General features: G+C 36.5%; 1 protein-coding gene across 1 annotated transcript in view; it reads left to right on the forward strand.

The window, feature by feature from the left end:
* Nucleotides 1–20,461, forward strand: part of LOC308258341 (sodium channel protein type 3 subunit alpha-like) — a gene marked incomplete at both ends in the record, with an annotated part of 90,442 nt that overhangs the window by 20,521 nt on the left and 49,460 nt on the right. The window contains 4 exon segments of the mRNA XM_080688847.1: nucleotides 8,206–8,493; nucleotides 15,015–15,362; nucleotides 16,332–16,464; nucleotides 18,017–18,255. Of these exon segments, the coding sequence (XP_080544973.1) occupies nucleotides 8,206–8,493; nucleotides 15,015–15,362; nucleotides 16,332–16,464; nucleotides 18,017–18,255 (1,008 nt within the window).

Here is a 20,461-nt window from a genome sequence, read left to right on the forward strand (position 1 = left end):
AGAAAGAAAGAAAGAAAGAAAAAGAAAAAGAAAAAAGAGGAGTGGGCTAGAAAGAGCCATGTCTCCTAAGATGAAAAACATGGTGGGTATAATAAGAATCTGATTCAGGCCAGTTACAATTGAAATTGCTTTACATCTTTGCCAACTTAGTTATTGTCAGTCTTTTTAATTTAGACCCTTCTAATAATTACCTCCTTGCTGCTTTAATTTGCATTTCCTAATGACTAGTATTGCGGAACAACTTTTCATAGTTTTATTTATTTTGATACTTCTTTACTGAAGTCCTATTGAAATATTCCAGCATTTTGCTTTTTACTTTTTTTAAGTTGTTTGTATTCCTATGAATTGAATTGTGAGTACTTTTTATGTTTTTGAGCACATCTTTAATCATATATATGCTTTGCAAATGTTATACTCCAGTCAGAAACTTGTATTTTCATTTTCCCTATAGTACTTTAAGAGCAAATGTTTTTAATTATAATAAGAACAGTTTATTAAGTTTAAAAACTTTTGACTTTTTAAAAACTTAATGCTTTTGCTGTTGATTCTGAGAAATTTTGCCCAACCAATACCACAAAGATTTCTCCTATATTTTCATATGAAGCTTTATAATTTAATGTTTTCTATCACAGTCAGTGACTCATTTTAATTTAATTTTCAATAGGACAGAAGTTATGCATATTTTTTCTGCATATTGATATATAATTACTTCAAAGCCATTTATTAGAAAAAAATCTTTTTTACTAAATTGACTTTGAGCCTCAGAAATTAGTTTTGCATATGTGAATCTGTTTAAAAGCTCTATTATGTCCAATCTATTTTTCTCTTTTATACCAGTACCACACCCTTTTAACTGCACTAGCTTTATAGTACATCTTGAAGTCAAATAACATTGGCTTTCCGACTTTGGTTTTCTTTTCAATGCTGTTTTGGCTTTTTAGATCTTTTGTAGTTTCAAATGCATGTTAGACTAAGCTTATTCTTTCCAGTTTATATACTTTCTCTTGATATATCTTTGAGTTTATCATCTCGTCTTCTGCAATGTCTAGTCTGCTGTTGATCCCATCCTGTGTATTTTTGCTCTAGACATTGTAGCTTTCGTGGGTAAAAGCTAGATCTTCTCCTCCTTCTCCTTCTCCTTCTCCTTCTTCTCCTTCTTCTTCTTCTGGTGGTACTTGGAATGGAACCCTTCTACCTCAGGGCTACACTCCCAGACCTATTTTATATTTTTATTTGGAAACAGGGTCTCTTAAACCAGCGAGGCTGGCTTCAAACCTGCGTGATCCTCCTGTCTCCGCCTCCCAAGCATGGGGATCACAAGCATGCACCACCATGCCCAGCTACATCTTCTTTATTCTATGTCTCTAATTAATATTTCAAATATGCACATTAGTAATGGCAACGTTTTAATGTTGCAGTCTGCAAATCCTGACATTTGTGTTGGTTATCAGTCAGCTTGTATTACATTATCTCTTCACCATGGATTATATAGACTTTTCTTTTTACATTTCTGAAATTCTTCAGTTGAAATCCAGAAACTTTCAAATTTGCTTGTTTTGGATATCGGATAGCTTTTTATTTGTATAAAAATTCTTGATCTGTGTGCATATAGTTACATCATTTATAAGCAGTTTAATCCTTTTGTATCTTCAAACACTTGAAGATATGTTAAATTGGACAAGAGCAACACTTAATCTGAGGCTGTCTATTCCCCAATACTTTGTGAAGATGTTCCCAAGTCCTCTACCCAATGGCACATTTAAAATGAGTGTTTCCTCTGGCAGTGTGAATGGTGGATGACATTCCTTCTAATCCTCAAACTAATGTAGTGTGCTAACACACGTGCACTGGAGAATATTTTTCTCAGTCCTCCAGGTGGACCTCAGAAGAGCTCTAGTCTCTCCCTCCTCCCTCCTCCCTCCTCCTTCCTCTCTCTCTCTCTCTCTCTCTCTCTCTCTCTCTCTCTCTCTCTCTCTCTCTCTCTCTCTCCCTCTTGTCATTTGAATTACTGCACCTTAGCTTCCTCAAACACTTAGTTCCACCTCTTCCACTGATGAAGTCTACGGAGGCCATAGCTAAGATACTCGTGGAGCATGCTTGAATCCTCCTTTCCCAGCATCAGAACATCCTGATCAAATGCCCGGTGTCTTCAAAGTTTTATGTATTGTGTGTGTTTCACTGGTTGTTTCAGGAACAAGAGGAAAATTTGATCCTTGTTACTCCACCTTGGCCTAAAGCAGAAGTCCAAATAACATTTAATATACTTAACTTTCTTGAGATTTTTTTTTTAAGATGAAAAGATCCAGACATTTGAAATACCTTTTGAATGGCAGTATAAAACTGAAATTTATGATCTCAAAGTTGAAGGTTTTAACAATTCTGTGTTACTTTTGAGATTCACAGTTGTTAGTCCTTTTTAGAGGCATTTTTTGGCAAAACAGGATTTAGTATGAGTTACTTAGCTGGTTACTGACTTCTACCATAGACTTAGTACCTGCTAGGCTTACCTATTTTCATTTTACCTTAGGTATAAAATAGTATACGATTATGTTCTATTGATCTTAGAAAAATCTACAAATAATTTTTAAATATTTAAGAATCTCATAAAGTCTTCCTCATGCTTTAAAGGAATTTCTAACATATGTCAATTATTTAATAGTTTTATTTAATTTTATTCTCGAACACATTTGTATGATTATAAAATAAGATAGCTATTTAGTGGGCAAGGAAATTCCTTAAAGTTTAAATAGAATATTGTAATAAATAATATTTACAGATTGCACATAACTGTGTTTAAAAGCATTAGATTATCCTATTATCATTTATTAAAAAAAGGCAAATAAATGTGCTTTAAAAGACTGTACCAGAGCCAGGTATGGTGGCACATGCTTGTAATCCCAGCATTTGGGAGGCTGAGACAGGTGGATCGCAGTTCACAGGCAGCCCTTGCAACTCAATGAGACCCTGTTTCAAAATAAAGAGTAAAAAATAAGACAGGGGGTATAGCGCAGAGATAGAAATGTCTCTGGGTTTTATCTCCAGTATGGAGGTAAAAGAAAGAAAAAAGAAAAAAAAGACTATCAATAACAGTAGAAATAGAGCAAGCTTATTCTGAAACGCAGCCACTATAAGGTAAAATATGACATCCATTAGGAATATCATTTTTTGGGGGGGGGGGTCTAGGGATGGAACCCAAGGGCATTCAACCTCCGAGCTACACCCCCTGCCCTGTTTTTTTTTTTTTTTATATTCTTCATTTTGAAACAGGGTCTCACTAAATGACGGAGGGCCTAACCAAATAGCTGAGGCTGTCTGTGAACTGCTATCCTCCTGTCTCAGCCTCCCAAATACTGGGATTACAAGCATGTACCAACCTGCCCGGCTGAAGTATCATCTTTTTCAATTTAGAAATAGCAGTGCCGTAAGTCTAAGAGACCTTTAAAGAATCTAATCATCTAGCCGGGCGTCGTGGCGCACGCTTGTAATCCCCGCGCTTGGGAGGCGGAGACAGGAGGATCGCGCAGGTTCGAAGCCAGCCGCACTGGTGTAAGAGACCCTGTTTCAAAAATATAAAATAGGTCTGGGAGTGTAGCCCGGAGGTAGAAGGGCTTCCAGGAACCCCAGTACCACCAAAAAAAAAAAAAAAAAAAAAAAAATCTAATCATCTACATCATAATTAAGTCAGCTACAACATGTTAATTCTACCTGCTTAACAATCAGTTATTGGATTCCAGTGGCCGAATCATCATGATTTGAATCAGCTTATCTTTGCAATATTTAAATTCGTCCTAGGGAAAGTGTTTTAATACCATTGGGACAGCACAGTACTGAACCAATATGAGTTTCTTATGGCCAACACAGGAAAACAATGAGTGGTAAATAAATAGTGTGGAAGCAGAGGAGGGAGCTAGAGGCAAAAAGAGTAGTGGGTAGGGAGGGACAGAGAAAGACCTAGTGCCCCTGTGAGATTCTTAGTACTGAAGAGAAGCTCGAGTTGTGCTTACCACCAGTGACTCTTCCAAACTCACTATCTAGCCAAGGACTTCTTGAGGTCTAGCTTCTATCCCAATTGTAGTTTATACCTATTGAAGGTCTTCTACTGCTAGTCATTGTGTAGACGTGAAAACATTACATATACAACTCAGTGGACTCACAGATCAGTGCAACTTTAAAAAATAGAAAAAAATAACCTCAGAAGAAAATAAATGCTTCAATGTAGATCGCTGTCATTGTATTTGACATTTATGGTTTATAAATGCCTAATATTGCCCTGCTTAGTATATCCGACTGCAGTCTCTATTAGGCCTGATAAGAAAATATCCAAGAAAGGTAATATATGCCTGTAATCCCAGTACTTGGGAGGTGGAGACAGGAGAATCACAAGGTTGAGGCTAGTCTCAGCAACTTTGCAAGATACTCAACAGCTTAGTGAGACCCTGATTTAGAATTAAAAAAAAAAAAATAAAGTGGGCTGGGAGTATAGCTTTGAGATCAAATGTCTCTGTGTTGAATCTCCAGAACCTCTCCCTCCCCCCCAACACACGCAAAGGAAGAATGGCATTTAAGATACCTAATATAATTGGTGATTGAATTGAAATAGGTGTAGTTAATATCTTGTGGTTTTGAATGGGCTTTTATGTATAAAATAAGTGAAGTATTGGTCATGTGATTATATTTTTAAACCACACAGACACAGTCAGTTCTAGGGTCTATTTTGGACTACAGAGAAGCATTACAAGAAAACATTCTTACCTATGTAAATATTAAGTACTAATTTGTTATTTGTTGCAAGAGGAATTCAGGAAGTTGGTTATAAAAGAATGATTATTATTCTAAGTAAGCAGGACATTGGCGGCATCATGGAGCTGGTTATAAACGGGTACACAGACGTGAGAAATGACAGGAAACATCTGCCTTTGACGGATCTGGCAAATCCTCACACGAGGAACAAATGACAGGTTTGCGCTGATGAGTGACACAGACCGCGTGTTGTGTCGGAGGTTACCTTGGTTGCCTTGAAAACCTGTTTTGGTTTTTAGTTATTTGAACTGCTCCTCAGAATAGGTAGGGAAATGATCTCTTATGCAAAACAAATTCCAAACATGATTTAAATGAACATGAATTTCAGGATTATGGCAGGGGAATATTACCACCACTTCCTTCGTTTCTAGGGACAAACAAGTCAATAAATAATTAGAATTACATACTGTGTGCTTGTGTCTGTACAGTAGGGAAGGAAGCATTAGGACTTTGTATTTTTAAAAAGCATACAAATATATTGCTTTAATTAAAGGTATACGTTATGTACCTACTGAACTTGTTACAGATAAGTTACTTCGTTTATCCACTTTATTATACATATGTAGTCATTTGTAAAAATATTTAATATTTCTCATTTGTGGTCATGAATGATTTACTGGAAGTGTTGGTGATAATCAAGATTCAAAGCAAAAACTTGGATATATAATGATATGCAATTTTGTAAATACAGAAATTCTGAATTTGGATTTTATCTAAATGCTAAGCATTGTCTTATGTCATCTTAGATCTGGGTTTCCATATGAATATGCTAATCAAATATCTGTGTTACAGATGTTTGTTGGGGAATTAGATGCATAAATTTATTACTATATTTAGTGCTACAGTTCCTTCCTCTAATGTTATGTTAATCCTAGAGAATCTGTAGCATATTTCTTTGCATTTTAAAACTTTTTTATTATCCTGGGCATGGTGGTACATGCCTATAATTCCAGTACCTGGGAGGCTGAGACTAGCGGATCTCAAGTGCAAGACCACCCTCAGCAACTTACTGAGACTCTCAGTAACCTAGCAAGACCCTGTTTCAAAACAAAAACAAAAAGGGCTGGGGTATGAAGCCAAGGTAGAATGTCCCTGGGTTCGATTTTCAGTACCAAAAAGAAGAGAGACAGAGAAATCTTTCTAAAATTTTTAGTTGAGATGAGGTTCGAAAACAAAACCTATTTAGGAGAGTTTGCTTCTCAAGAAGGAAGAAACAAAGCTCAGAGTGGTCAAAAGTATGTAAATGGATTTTTACCTTCATTCCCTCCTGAAATATATTTCTATTCAAGACTCTTCTGACTCCTTGTCTTTTAGGAGATCTTGAAAAGCCAGGGCTAAGATGTCTTGTTCTCGCTCCACTCTACCCCAGTGTGAGACAACTGAGAGTAAGGTGCCTTTGTGAATCTTTAGTCAGCAAACACGTACTGAGCCCTTTTCACATCAGATGAAATGCCAGATGCTGAGCATATGAAAAATGACAAAATTCCCAAATTAACTGACAGTCCATGGGCCAGAGAAGCAACATGGTAGATAAATTATAGTGATTTGTATTCAGGAATGACATATATAAAATTTTAACCAATGTTTTCTAAATTTAATTGTTCCCACTTCTGTGGTTATGTTTGAAAACAGAAATATACCTAATGAGAATTCAGTTCTGATGTACTTCACATTGTTTTATATCCTCTCTAAGTAATGGCTAAATCTTTTCTAGTCTAAAGATACTATTCGAGCTGGGCGTGGTGGCGCACGCTTGTAATCCCAGCATTTGGGAGGCTGAGACCTGGAGGATCACGGTTCGCGGACAGCCTCGGCTACTTAGTGAGGCCCTCTGCAAGTCAGTGAGACCCGGTTTCAAAATAAAGAATAAAAAAATAGGGCAGGGGGTGTAGCTCAGAGGTCAAATGCCCCTGGGTTCCATCCCCAGACCTGCAAAAAAAAAAAAATACAAAAAATAAAGATACTATTCTTCTAGATGAAAATACAAAATACTGGCCACAGTTTACCTCAGAGCCGGCTGTGCTTAATTAGCAGGTACAGAAATCCAAACTTTTGAAAAATACTTAGCATTGACAAGTGACAAGAAAATATTTGGATAAATTTTCATAATTTTTAAAAATTATTTTGAATATATGTTTATTGATTCATTAACTGTTTATAAAGGTAACAATTTGCACAACAGTTAAAAGTTAGAACCAAAAGTGCTATATAATAAATTCTTTGTGATTAAAGTGATTCCAGATATGTAAACTAAAATCCTAAGTGTAATTCAAATTTAAAAAATGAGAAAAAATTAGTCGACATATTCCCACTACTTCCATCTAGAAGTAAAACAGAAGATATTTTTAAAGTTTTGCGTTCATAAAAAGAAATCTTTTTCCTGTATTTAATAAAAAAATAACATTCCATATTTTACAATTTGCATATGGGAAGAATAATCCAATTGGTGGAATAAGAATAGTGATCAGAGAGCCGGGCATGGTGACACCCTCTGGTAATCCCAGTACTTGGAAGGCTGAGATAGGAGGATCACAGGTCCACAGCCAGCCTCAGCTATTTAGTGAGTCCTTCTGCAACTTAGTGAGACCTTGTTTCAAAATAAAGAATTAAAAAATAGGGTAGGGGTGATCCTCGGATGTAGAATGCCCCTGGGTTCCACCCCCCAGTACCATAAAAAACTACTACTACTAAGAAAATGCTTATTTTTAAAGTACAGAAGCTACTTTTGAGAGCATATTTTTCCTGAACTGAAGCTAATCTCAACATAGTTTTAAAAAGCCAATCCAGAAGAAGTATAAGAACTTACTTTTTTTTTTTGTCTTAATTCATCGGCTAGCATATTACTTTGTGTTATTTTAAAAATGAGGGTCAACCAGCGTGGTGGCACACACTTGTAACCCCAGTGTTTGAGAGGCTGAAACAAGAGGATCATGGTTCGCAGACAGCCTCAGCTACTTAGTGAGGCCCTTTGTAAGTCAGTGAGACCCTGTTTCTAAATAAAGAATAAAAAATAGGGCCGGAGGTGTAGCTTTAAGGTAGAATGCCTCAGGGTTTCTCCATCTCTAGTAGTGGGGGAAAAAATGAGGGTCACCAGGCATGATAGCATATGCCTCTTATACCAGTAAGTGGAGAGTGGGGGATGAGGCAGGAAGATCTCAGATAGGAGGCCAGCCTTGTCAATTTTGCAAGAGCCTCAGCAGCTTGTTGAGAATGCACCGAGGTTCCATCTCCAGTACAAATAAGTAAAACATGAGGATCATTATTAAGTAAACTCTCTGGCAAAGCAAAATAAAAGGAGGAGAAGACACCGTGTTCACAGTTAATGGTCATAGATGGCAACATTGCACCCCAGCCAACTGTTTTCAATTCCCAGGTTCTAAGCACGCCAGATTTTGTTTCCAACAGGCAGTCGCCGCTGCGTCTGCGGCCTCCAGAGACTTCAGCGGCATCGGTGGCTTGGGAGAACTCTTGGAAAGCTCTTCAGAAGCTTCGAAGTTAAGTTCCAAAAGTGCCAAGGAGTGGAGGAACCGAAGGAAGAAGAGAAGACAGAGGGAGCATCTTGAAGGGAACAGAGGAGAGGGAGACAGGTTTCCCAAATCGGAGTCAGAAGACAGTGTAAAAAGAAGAAGCTTTCTTTTCTCCATGGATGGAAACCGGTTGACGGGTGACACGAAGTTCTGCTCCCCACATCAGGTACGGGTGGCCAAGCGCTCTGGACCGTGCTGTCATCACTCTGCCTTTTAGTTGTCCTATTCCATTTTGATTTATCTTTGTGGTACCTAACGTAAGCGAGGACAGGGTACTGACATTTAATATGCTTGTGCCAATTCTTAGAAATTGTCTTGAAAAAGGACGTGTGTGTGTGTGTGTGTGTGTGTGTGTGTGTGTACATACAACCTGCTCTCAGGCATTCTCTTCATTGGTACAATTTTGTTAACCTTTCCCATTTTGAGACCATAGACAAGCCTATCTTCTTCAAGCCTACCTTCTTCCATTTGATGTTGTAATTATAATGTAGCCTTTATTCTTGGTATGAGACGTGTGCTGTGTAAGTCTTCATTTTGCCGGCACAGAGGCGTGCCCTGAAACATTAGAATGAAATTATGACCTCAGTACTCTTAAAAGACTATATAGAAGACACTTAATAGTTTCCTTAATTTAATACCAACCACCCAATTCTCTAGAAGATTTTCAAGCCAAAAAGGAAAAAAAAAAAGTTTCAACCCTGTGTTGTTAATAAGTTCTATGGATTACATAATATAAAGAGATTATTAGTTTTAAAATTTGTGATAAGTATAGTTCTGACTTCAAATCTTGTATTTGGTTCCTTTAGAATTTCATATGTTATAAATTATAAATTTCTATCATATTAATCTGAATCAGAATTATATCTTAATGTTAATCCTTTGAAAGGTACTCTATGTGACTGATTTTAAGCAAAAATCTGCAAAGCAATCAGGAAGTATGATATTCTTTTTATAAAGAAAAAAAGCTTTAACGGAAGTAAGAGTGACAATCACAAAATTTAGTCCAGCACTTGCCAGGCGTGGTGGTGCACACGTGTAATCCCCGCGCTTGGGAGGCAGAGACAGGAGGATCCCGCAGGTTCAAAGCCAGCCGCGCTGGAGTAAGAGACCCTGTTACCAAAAAGAAAATAGGTTTGGGAGTGTAGCCGGGAGGTAGAAGGGCTTCCAGGAACATCAGTACCACCAAAAATAAAAATAAAAAAAATTTAGTCCAGCACTCTGCTTAGATCCTTGATTGTGAGGAAAGGGGATTTTTGTAAGTTATTAGTGAGTTATTATTTTATGAGTTACATTCACTATATAATTTTAAGGAAAAATATATTCCATATTAATAAATTAAAACTGGCATTCTTGCTGGGTGTGGTGGTGCACACTTGTAATCCCTGCACTTGGGAGGCAGAGACAGGAGGATCGCGCAGGTTCGAAGCCAGCCTCGCTGGTTTAAGAAACCCTGTTTCCAAATAAAAATATAAAATAGGTCTTGGAGTGTAGCCCGGAGGTAGAAGGGTTTCCAGGACCCCAGTACCACAAAAAAAAAAAAAAAAAAACTGGCATTCTTGTATTAGGACAAAAAAGACACAGAGACAAATAATTTTAAGATAAAAAACTCTTTTTTATAGATAGTGTCAATAGGGAGGTATAACTACTACTAGCTTGCATAATATAAATATTAAATAAGGTATTTAATCAAAACAACACATTTGGTAACTTAATGAGACCCTGTCCCAAAATACAATTTTTAAAAAGGCTGGGATGTAATTCAGCGGTAGAGTGCTTGCTTAGCCTGCATGAGGTTCTGTGTTCAATCCCCAATAATAGGGAAAAGGAAAGGGGGCTACCCTTGATACTGACAGTCTTAAAACTATTAGATGTGATTAGGATTATGAATATTTGGTGTTATGAAATCCTATGTTTATGTCTCAACTAAACTAGTTCTATGACCTTAATCAAGCCACATATACTTTGAAATTTTCCTTAAAATGAGTTAATAATGTTTACAAGTGATGGAGGACTAAGCAATATGTAGAAATCCTTTGTGACAAAAATATGTCTCTTATTAAGACAGATCATAGGATTCCAGATGAAGGAAACTAAAAACTTTGAGTAGTCACCATTACTCACAAATGTATATACATACTAGCAATATTTACATGAAAATATGTATGTGGTTTTGCAAATATCATTGTTTCCCCTACTATATAAAAATTCATGGATTATTTCTTTAGTCAAACAACTAACAATTATTAATCACCTGCTATGTGGCAGAAATAGTTTCAGCTTCTGAATAAATCTCATTGCACAAAGAAATTCAATCCACAGGCATCATGAAACTTTATGCTGAAAGCTAATAAGCAATAAAATAAGTTATACATTATGTGAGAAAGTGATCAGTACAATGGAAAAAAAAGTAAAGTGGTACAGTGGGAATGAGAGCTGAATTGGAAATAAAATTTTAAATATTTTAATTTGGGAAGGCCTCACCATGCAGGATACATTTGGACTAAGATTTCGAGGAGGTAGGGAAGGAGGCTATCCCACAGAACAACATTCCAGGCTACATGGTAGCGAACCTGCAATGCTCAAAGAGTAGCTATGTGGCTAGGGTGCTGGGCTACGTGAACCACCAGCAGGCACAAAAAATTGAAGGGACAATTGCTGGTAGCGGGCGCACATGTGCAAGTGCATGCGTGCGAGCGTGCGTGTGTGTGTGGTGTTGCTAGGGATTGAACCCAAGGACATTCTAGCTCTGAATTAAACTCTCAGTCCTTTTTTGAGACTTTTGTGAGTCCTTTTTTGAGACATTCTAGCTCTGAGTTAAACTCTCAGTCCTTTTTTGCTGAAAGTTGTACTACATTACTGAAGCTGTCCTGGAACCCTGTGATCCTCCTGTCTCAGCCTCCAAAGTACTGGGATTACAGGAATGTATCACTGTGCCTGGTGCTAATAGCTAATTTGAATGACAAAAGGAGATGCAGTATAAACCAAGAATGGTAGAAAGCATCTCTAAGCCCAGTATTTGGGAGGCAGAAACAGGAGGATTCCAGGTTCCATGCCAGTATGCAGTAACTTATAAAATAAATAAAAAATAAGATTAAAAATAAAATAAAAAATAGAGGGTAGGTAGAAATCCCTGTGTACCAAACACACAAAAGAGACAGTGTATACATGTAGTGTAAGTAGTTATATTTTTATATTTACAGATAGATGGATTACAGATCAATAGATAGAATTTCAAAGTAAAAGAAGTAACCTGTTACCATTAAATTAACAGATCCCAGTAAAGACAGATCCCAGAAAGAGGGCATTATTATAACTTACAAGCAGTAATATGCCAGAAACAATCTATAATTCTGTCTTTGTAAACAGAAAAGGACTTTCTCTGGTGGGAAACAGGATCAGTGAAGGTGGTAGGGACAGGAAGCCTAAGATGTGTTGGGCATACTGTTCAAAACCAATATATCACCTGGAAATGTCAAAATAGAGAGGCCATGAATTATGAGTGCCCTGTCCTCTACTAATGCAAATTTTAATTCTACTTTATATTTATTACATTATTTTATTTTGAAATAGATAACAGGTATCATGGCAGGAAATTGAAAAAAATATTTAAAGGTGACAATGGAAACTTAAATCTCCTCTTCCCCGAGACCTTGTTTACATTGTTTGAACACACTGAGGCCGTTCACTTTAACCAGAAGCATGGTAACTAAAACCAAATGTAGTTGCTGACTTATTAGAGACAATGAAAGATACATACATTTAACTTAAAATTCCACCTAAGTATTTCCAAGAAACATTCATTTTATTCGAACACCTGGAATCTTCCCAACCCAAATTGAGTCTAGAACCTATATGCAGAATTATACTGTACAGGTTCATTCTTGTATTTTCTTTTTGTTACTGAAAATTAAGAAAAAGTCTGTATTTATCTTCTTGGAACAGGTAAAAATAATTTGAAATACCTGTAATTTATTTCTTGGCAGGCCTGAAGCAAAGAGAGACGGCCTTTCTGCTAAGCATAAAAGCTCTCTTTCCCTAGAGAAAGGGTTGCCACAGCTGTGGGTATTCCCTTCACTCCGCTGCATTTTCTAGTGTGTTATTTTTGGTTTATTTTCTCCGAATACTATTTTTGCTATCTTCTTTTTTGGTCTCCGTTGCCTTGAAAGCTGTGCTCACACCCATTATTATACTTTCCAAAGAGTGAATACAAGTTTCAAATAAACTCGAAGATCTGGAACGCCTCTGAAAATATTCCAACATAAAAACATGCAAATTGAGGGTATTTGCCAGATACGTTATAGATGTAAAATCATACCACATATTCCCAACCAATATTATGTAGACAGGTTTTCAGTTTTCAAAGGTTCAGGTTTATTAACATGATTACATGGAACTCTTCTGGGTATTAATAAGAGACATAATGTAATGTGAGTTTATATTCCCTCTAAGTCTCAAGTAAGGAATCACCTAGGATGCATGTTGGAAATCCATGACCTAAATTGTGTCTTTTACTGTCTTAGTCTGTTCTCTGTTGCTACAATAGAATACTTGAGACAGGGTGATTTATAGAGGAATGATGTCTATTTTGAGTCATGGTCTAAGGGTAGGAAGTCCAAGAGCATGTCACTGGCATCTGCTCAGCTTCTGTTGATAGCCTTGGGAGTGGAACAACACATGCGTGAATACAGAAGAGAGAAGAGGGGACCAACCCCCGTGACAATTAACCCATTCCCATGAGAGAAACATCAACCATTCATTCATGAGGACAGGCTCTCATGACCCAAACACCCCCCACTAGGCCCACCTCCCAATAGAGCCGCATTGAAGAATTAAGCTTCCAATACTTGAACTTTTGGAACATATTTAAACCATAATACCTACTACCTGAATCATGATTCCAAAAAGATCGAACTGAAGATTTTGTATTTAAACACTCAAAGTGACCTATACACAGTTTCAGAACACTAGTTCTGAATATAGCTGATACTGCATTGATATTTTAAGACAAAGAAGATTAAAAATTGCATTCCTTGCTAATGAGGAGGGTCTCATCTCTTGATCATTTGGCTGGGAAATCAGTCTAACTTCTGCCTGTCATCAGTTAGACAATCCTACTGTAGGAACTGAGGGTCACATAGACACAGCCTCAGGATCGACAAGCCGAGCAGCCCCTGGTTCTTGCAAAATTTAAGCACATCCAGAGGAATGGTGGCATATTGTAATGTATAAAATTTTTCAAGAATATCATTGGGGAAGAGGGCAATAAAAATTATTCTGCTTCTTTGCAGTCTGGGAAAAGTTATAAAAAATAAAGCTAAAAATGGGCCTTAAGAAGCCTAAGAATATCAGACTGACCTAATTAGGCAGAAAGACCAAGAATAATTTGAAAGTCTTCCTTCCTATGTTTTTTTCACTAAAAGTATTGCATTTGGCTTCACAAAGAAGCTTAGAAGAAAAAGTAATGGTCCAATCATGTGTACTGTTTGCATATGTATATTTGTGCTTATGCATATGTCTATATATATGTATGCATGCGTGCATGCATATTGCCCTGGTTATGAAGAGTACAACAAAGTAATTAGATGCTACTAGTTTGAAATCCATTCAAAAAGTGAAGAAAGAAACAGTAAGCTAAATCTTCATTTCTTGCTATTAGAAAGCAATTTATTTTATTCGTAAATATCTATAAGAATGTGTGTGTGTGTGTGAGAGAGAGAGAGAGAGAGAGAGAGAGAGAGAGAGAGAGAGAGAGAGAGAGAGAGAAGTGCTTGTACCTAGATGGCATGAGGCCGTAAGTTCAATTTTCAGCACTACCAAAATAAAATTAAAAAAATCACTTTTGAGTCATCTGGTTCTTTTCAGTGAAGCCAGAATAATAGCTGTCTTTTCCCTCACCCTCTTTGGCAAAGCCACTATTAATCATTGATAGATATAAGCTAATAATATAATTTGTATATCTTGCTTCTTTAAGTTTGTGTTAAATTTAATATGAGTAGTAAAATATGTCATAGTTTAGGACTTTCCTCATTGTGTTTGCTGTGACATGTCATTTCTCAAATAAAGCAGATCATTGGGTGTCATTTTGGAAATTGTTAGGAAATTTGGAAGACGGTATTGTAGGTAAGTTTAGTGGCTTTTATCCCTATGTGGATAGAGATAAATAAGCCCAGGGAAAGACCTTCATCTTAGAATTCAGAAGAAGAGAATGGAAAGATAATGACAATTTTCCAATACTGTAATTTCCAAGATGTCAAGTATTTGATACATGTTTTAAAATCCAGACCAACACAATTTCTTAAGCTAAAACTTATTTTCCAAGTTGCAAGCCTTTCAGACTACAGACTACTTCCACCAAAGAAGCCTTTATCCTCTCTAGGATATTGTCTCTGTCTACCATATGATGATAACACCGTCCATCTCACAATTCGAGAGTGAAGATGAAATAAAGTGGTGGCACATCTAGTAAATTGAAAACCAGGATTCTTAGAACAACACTCTTTATACTTAAATCTGTATACATTTACAATAAAAACATGTGTCTATAAACTTGAATGCGCATGTTAAACAGCACGACTATGCCAACCCCAAAACAAACCGTTTCTAAAATATTAAGTTTTTATTAAAAATGCAATTGTGTTCCACCCTACCCTCTGCCCCCGATTCCTTTCTTCCTTGCTCTTTTCTCAGTCTCTGTTGAGTATCCGTGGCTCCCTGTTTTCCCCAAGACGCAATAGCAAAACTAGCATTTTCAGCTTCAGAGGTCGGGCAAAGGATGTTGGATCTGAGAATGACTTTGCTGATGATGAGCACAGCACATTTGAAGACAGCGAGAGCAGGAGAGACTCACTGTTTGTGCCGCACAGACATGGAGAGCGACGCAACAGTAACGTTAGTCAGGCCAGTATGTCATCCAGGATGGTGCCAGGGCTTCCAGCAAATGGGAAGATGCACAGCACGGTGGATTGCAATGGTGTGGTTTCCTTGGTGGGTGGACCATCTGCTCTAACGTCACCTACTGGACAACTTCAGCCAGAGGTGATAATAGATAAGCTAGCTACTGCTGACTTTATACTTCAATTTGAAATCATCAAGGCCTGGGCAACTTAGCCTGTATACAATCCATCCTGCTTCCCCAAAATGAAAGTCCATGAAAATAATATATGACTAATGAAATAAGAAACAATAGAATATTGTGAATCAATTGAATTGTATGGGATTATTAGCTTTCAAATACTTTAGATTGAAAGGGCTCAATTTTGAGAGTCTGGGATAAAACAGAACTGTAAATTCGGTAGACTTACCAAGATAAAATAATGGACAATCAAGTCTTTATTATAGGTGGATTTTCACCCAAAATGATATAATTAATCTATTCATTTATAGTCTGAAAAGTTTCGATTCTTAAAATTAAATCTTGTGATTATTAATATATCGATAATGGGAAGTTTGCATCCAACTGTCAATATTATAGTCCAGTTTAAAATGACTCTAAAATTTATTCTAAGATAATTTAAATATCTCAGGAAAGCACACACATTTCATTGTACATCTGTGTTTGTGCATGGAAAATTTTGGGCCCAAATATGTCCATATAGCCTCAAAAAAATAATTCAGCCTTGAGACTATAATTATAGTATTTAGTTTGGGGAAAGATTGACCTAATTGTTAATCACTAATAGATATAAGCTGAAAAATATAATTTGTATTTGAAAAAACTAATCTAGCATGCTTATGAAAATTTTTTTCTGAAAACTCTGACATGTTAATTAAACTATTTTTTAACATACTTGCCGTATACAATTGTATCCAACTGGTAAATTTTTGTCAAATAGTATCACCTCTGATCTATTTTTTAAGACATGTTTATAACAATAAATTCAATTATTACTTGTGAATGGTTACCTGTTAAAATTGCATGCAGCATGATTTTTCCAAAGAAATGCTATGTGGCCTTGTATTATTCATTGAAAAGGGTGGTTTGAGCCATCAGTATTTGGTTTGCAGGGTACCACCACTGAAACAGAAGTCAGAAAGAGAAGGCTAAGTTCTTACCAGATTTCAATGGAAATGTTGGAAGATTCCTCTGGAAGGCAGAGAGCCATGAGTATAGCCAGCATCCTGACCAACACAATGGAGGGTAAGAGCCAAGCAGGAGACAGTCAGCTCTCTCTTGATTGTATGATCTGTGGTACTGTTCTTTCTTTTTACAAGTATTGGTGGCTATTTCTCAAGATCAATGTGCCAATATGTAAAAATGAGTTCGTTATCATCACATTAATTATTAAAACTTATATTGGCCTATTAATGTTGTACTTACGTTTTTTATGTCTATAGAAGAATACTTTACCACTTGGTAGTAGTAAAGATTTTTTTCTAATGTTACACTAGACTTATGCAAATAGAGTGAATACTTCCCTTTTTAAATCTGGATGTGTATACATAGCAGGCAAAAATGTTGAGATTGGGAGAGGAATCTGAAGAAATAATCAAAACCCGTTTCCCATTTCAATAGGGACCCTTAAAAGTGTTTCCCCCACCCCCCATCTTCAGCATACATGGCAACATAACCTTCCTCCAAAGTACAAAGACACAAATCCTTGTTGATTTTAACATGCTGCATCATCAGCAACAATTACTCCCTTGTTAATACATTCAACATGTTCCTACTTCTTGAAGTTTGGAGGAATATTACACTAGCAATGAACTTTTTAAGTCAGTTATGCAAGTCAATTCTAACATATGTTCTTCAGAAAATATCGATTGTATTTTTCCTATTGGCATACTGGTTCTCCAGTCACATGATAGTTATTTTGTAAAAGGCTTCATCTACTAAAATTACCAAAATATGTTATATATAAGAATAAAATTCTAAAATATATACATATATCTCAGTTGTAGACTTGAGTCTGAAACTATTCTAAAAGAAAGATGTAATATTCTCATTGTGAGAAGACCAACATTGGTATAAAGATAATCAGAGGAGACAATAGACTACACACATTGATGCGGATAAAAGCTTTAGAAAGTGTTTTAAGAAGGTACTTTTAAGAAAATCAATGATTATTTACTAAATTTAATATTTATGTGATGATTAAACATTCTATTTTGATAAAGAGAATATAGTATTTTCTCTTTGATCACTACCATGAAGATGATGACGATGATGACTACAATGATGCTGATGAGGAGGAGGAGGAGGAGGAGGAGGAGGAGGAGGAGGAGGATGATTGGACCTAGGGATTCTATCCAGAGGTCTTCTATCTCTGAGCTAAACCCCCAGACCTACCTTATAATTTTTACTTTGAAACAGGGCCTCACTAATTTTCTGAGGCTCTCACTAAGGTGCTAAGGCTGTCTTTAGCTCTGTGATCATCCGGTCTCAGCTTCCCAAATACTGGGATTACAGGTGTGTGCCACCATCCCTGGTACTAATTAGTTATTTTAAAGAAAAATAACTAAATTTCAAGTTTTTATTTTTTGTGTTTAAAAGAGAAAGTCTTTGTGACATTTTTAATGGGAAATTTTATGGAAATATTTAATAGAATTGTCTTCTCAAGTTGTTTAAACTAAGTAATTTGAATTGCTATTCACAAGTATAAGCATCAGTTTTATCAAACAACATGTGATCTATAGGCAACAACAATTTATTTTTCTTATTATTTAATACTCTTGTTTATTTTTCACTCTAGAACTTGAAGAATCTAGACAGAAATGCCCACCATGCTGGTATAGATTTGCCAATGTGTTCTTGATCTGGGATTGCTGTGATGCATGGTTAAAAGTAAAGCATCTTGTGAACTTAATAGTTATGGATCCATTTGTTGATCTTGCCATCACTATTTGCATTGTCTTAAATACTCTTTTTATGGCTATGGAACACTACCCCATGACCGAACAGTTCAGTAGTGTGTTGACTGTAGGAAACCTGGTAAGTTTATTTGAAGTTTACTTATTTCGCTTTCAGGGGTTTGAGAAAGACAAAAGGTGGAAAAAAACAAACATATGTTGAATTCATAAGTTAAATCCTTTTTCTTTATAGGAAGAAACAGCTAAAGAGATATTCTAGAGAATCTCAGAAATATGATCTAAAATCTATTCTTGTCAATGCTGAGTGTTTAGCCTATCGTCTGTGCTAATTAAGCATGGTGTCTTTACAGTTGTAGACTCCTCACAATTTCTTACTGGAAAAGTAGGTCCAGAAAAACCATTAGATCCTGGTTCCACAAAGATGTTGTTGTTGTTGTTGTTGTTGTTGTTGTTGTTGTTGTTGTTTTGTTGTGCTGGGGATCGAACCCAGAGGCCTTCAACCTTCAATCTATAATTCCAGCCTTAAGTTTTATTCTTTATTTTGAAACAGGGTCTCACTAAGTTGCAGACAGCCTCACTAAGTAGCTAAGGTTGGCTGCGAACCTGCAATCCTCCTGTCTCAGCCTCCCAAGTATTGGGATTACAAGTGTGAGCCACCGTGCCTGGCTTTCACAAAGTTATAACTGATACATCCTTTAAGAAATCACATCTACTGAAGGGATAATCTGAGAATTAATTTTTGCTTAAAAAAAGCATGTTTCAAATTGAATTAACCAGTGAAATACTTTGTTCATAATCATAGGGAAAAGTAATAGTTGGTAAAACTTTGTAATTTACTTATACTACTGGCTCAAATTACTTGATCTTCCATTTGTGTCTGAGTGGCTAATGTATGTTATTTCCTATATCTGCATTAAAAAACACAAAATGGATGGAAATTTATGCCTACTGTGACCCTTCTTTGATTGATATTAAAACCTTCAAAATGTCACATAATTTAGCCGGGTGTGGTGGCGCACACTTATAATCCCACCCTCAGTTACTTAATGAGGCTCTCAGCAATATAGTGAGACCCTTGTTCCAAATAAAATATAAAATAGGTCTGGGAGTATAGCCTGGAGGTAGAAAGCCCCTGGCTTCCATTCTCAGTACCACACACACACACACAAAAAAAAAAAAAAAAAAAATCACAAAATTTTTCCTTATTTAAATTACTCCTGCTTATAATTTAACAATATTGATTTTAGTGCTTAATTACAGAATATATATTATAAAAGACAATAACAGAATTTTACTGCTTATGTTTATTTTGCTGCAGTACATCCTTAGTGCCTTAGAAATGTTTCAAATAAAATTGTATGGGAGAAGCAGAAAAGTTCCTAGCAAATAGTTCACACCTGGAGTACGTAGCTTCTTTGTGAATGTTGGAGTCATGAATGGGAATAGATGCAGTTTGACTTGTTAAAACCTAAAGGTGATAGCATCATTCTTTCTGATCTACAGGAGCTTCACGATTCAGGAACTTTCAGTTGTAACTATCCAGTGTGCTTTTACAAACATGTACTTTTGCCTCAAGGAAGATAGCTTATTATTCATATCAGTTTTGCATTAGCAATCTCTATCTTCTAACAGAAAATCATTAAGGAGGATCGCACCCCCCCAAACAGCATAATCCTAAGGTTCTTGGTAACTGTGGGCCTTCTTCACAGTTATTTAACGTCGTCCAGCCTCCGTTCTCTAAACAGTGAAAAAGCTACTTCATTGATTTTTATGCCAAACCTATAAAAGCATTTGTTTTCTCTCTGATTTCACCTTCCTTCTGTCATCTCTACTTTAAGGATTTCAAATTGATAGTAAGAGTTAGGGCTTACATTGTTTGTTAGTCACAGACCTTCTTTACTAACCCAAACCAGGGGGCAGGGGGAGGGAGAAGACTGACTCATGGTGGAAAGGAAAGGAGAGCCACCAAACCTTGCAAAGGGTAATGCTGCAGGTGGCCTTCAGGAACAGCTTCAGTCAAGGTCTTAGATGCTGTCCAAACACTCACTGCATCTTTTGTCTCTAGGGCAGAAAATGTTCAGGCATAGCTCGCATGTTTCACATCTTAGAGCCTTTGCACTAGAAGATTAGCTCTCTTGTTGATTTCCAGTTTAACAGCTCTTGTGATAGAAGTGTATTTGACACAGTTGGGTAGATGCTCACCTCTGTGCAAGATGGTGAGGTATGGCAGTCCTAAGAAATCATGCAGGAGAAGGAACCATTCTTAACAGAAGGGGCAAAGGGAATCCTGGGAAAAGAAGTGCCAAAATTCATGTATCTCACCTTCT

Source organism: Muscardinus avellanarius (genome assembly GCF_963383645.1).
Source record: "Muscardinus avellanarius genome assembly, chromosome: 2".
Classification (NCBI taxonomy): Eukaryota; Metazoa; Chordata; class Mammalia; order Rodentia; family Gliridae; genus Muscardinus; species Muscardinus avellanarius.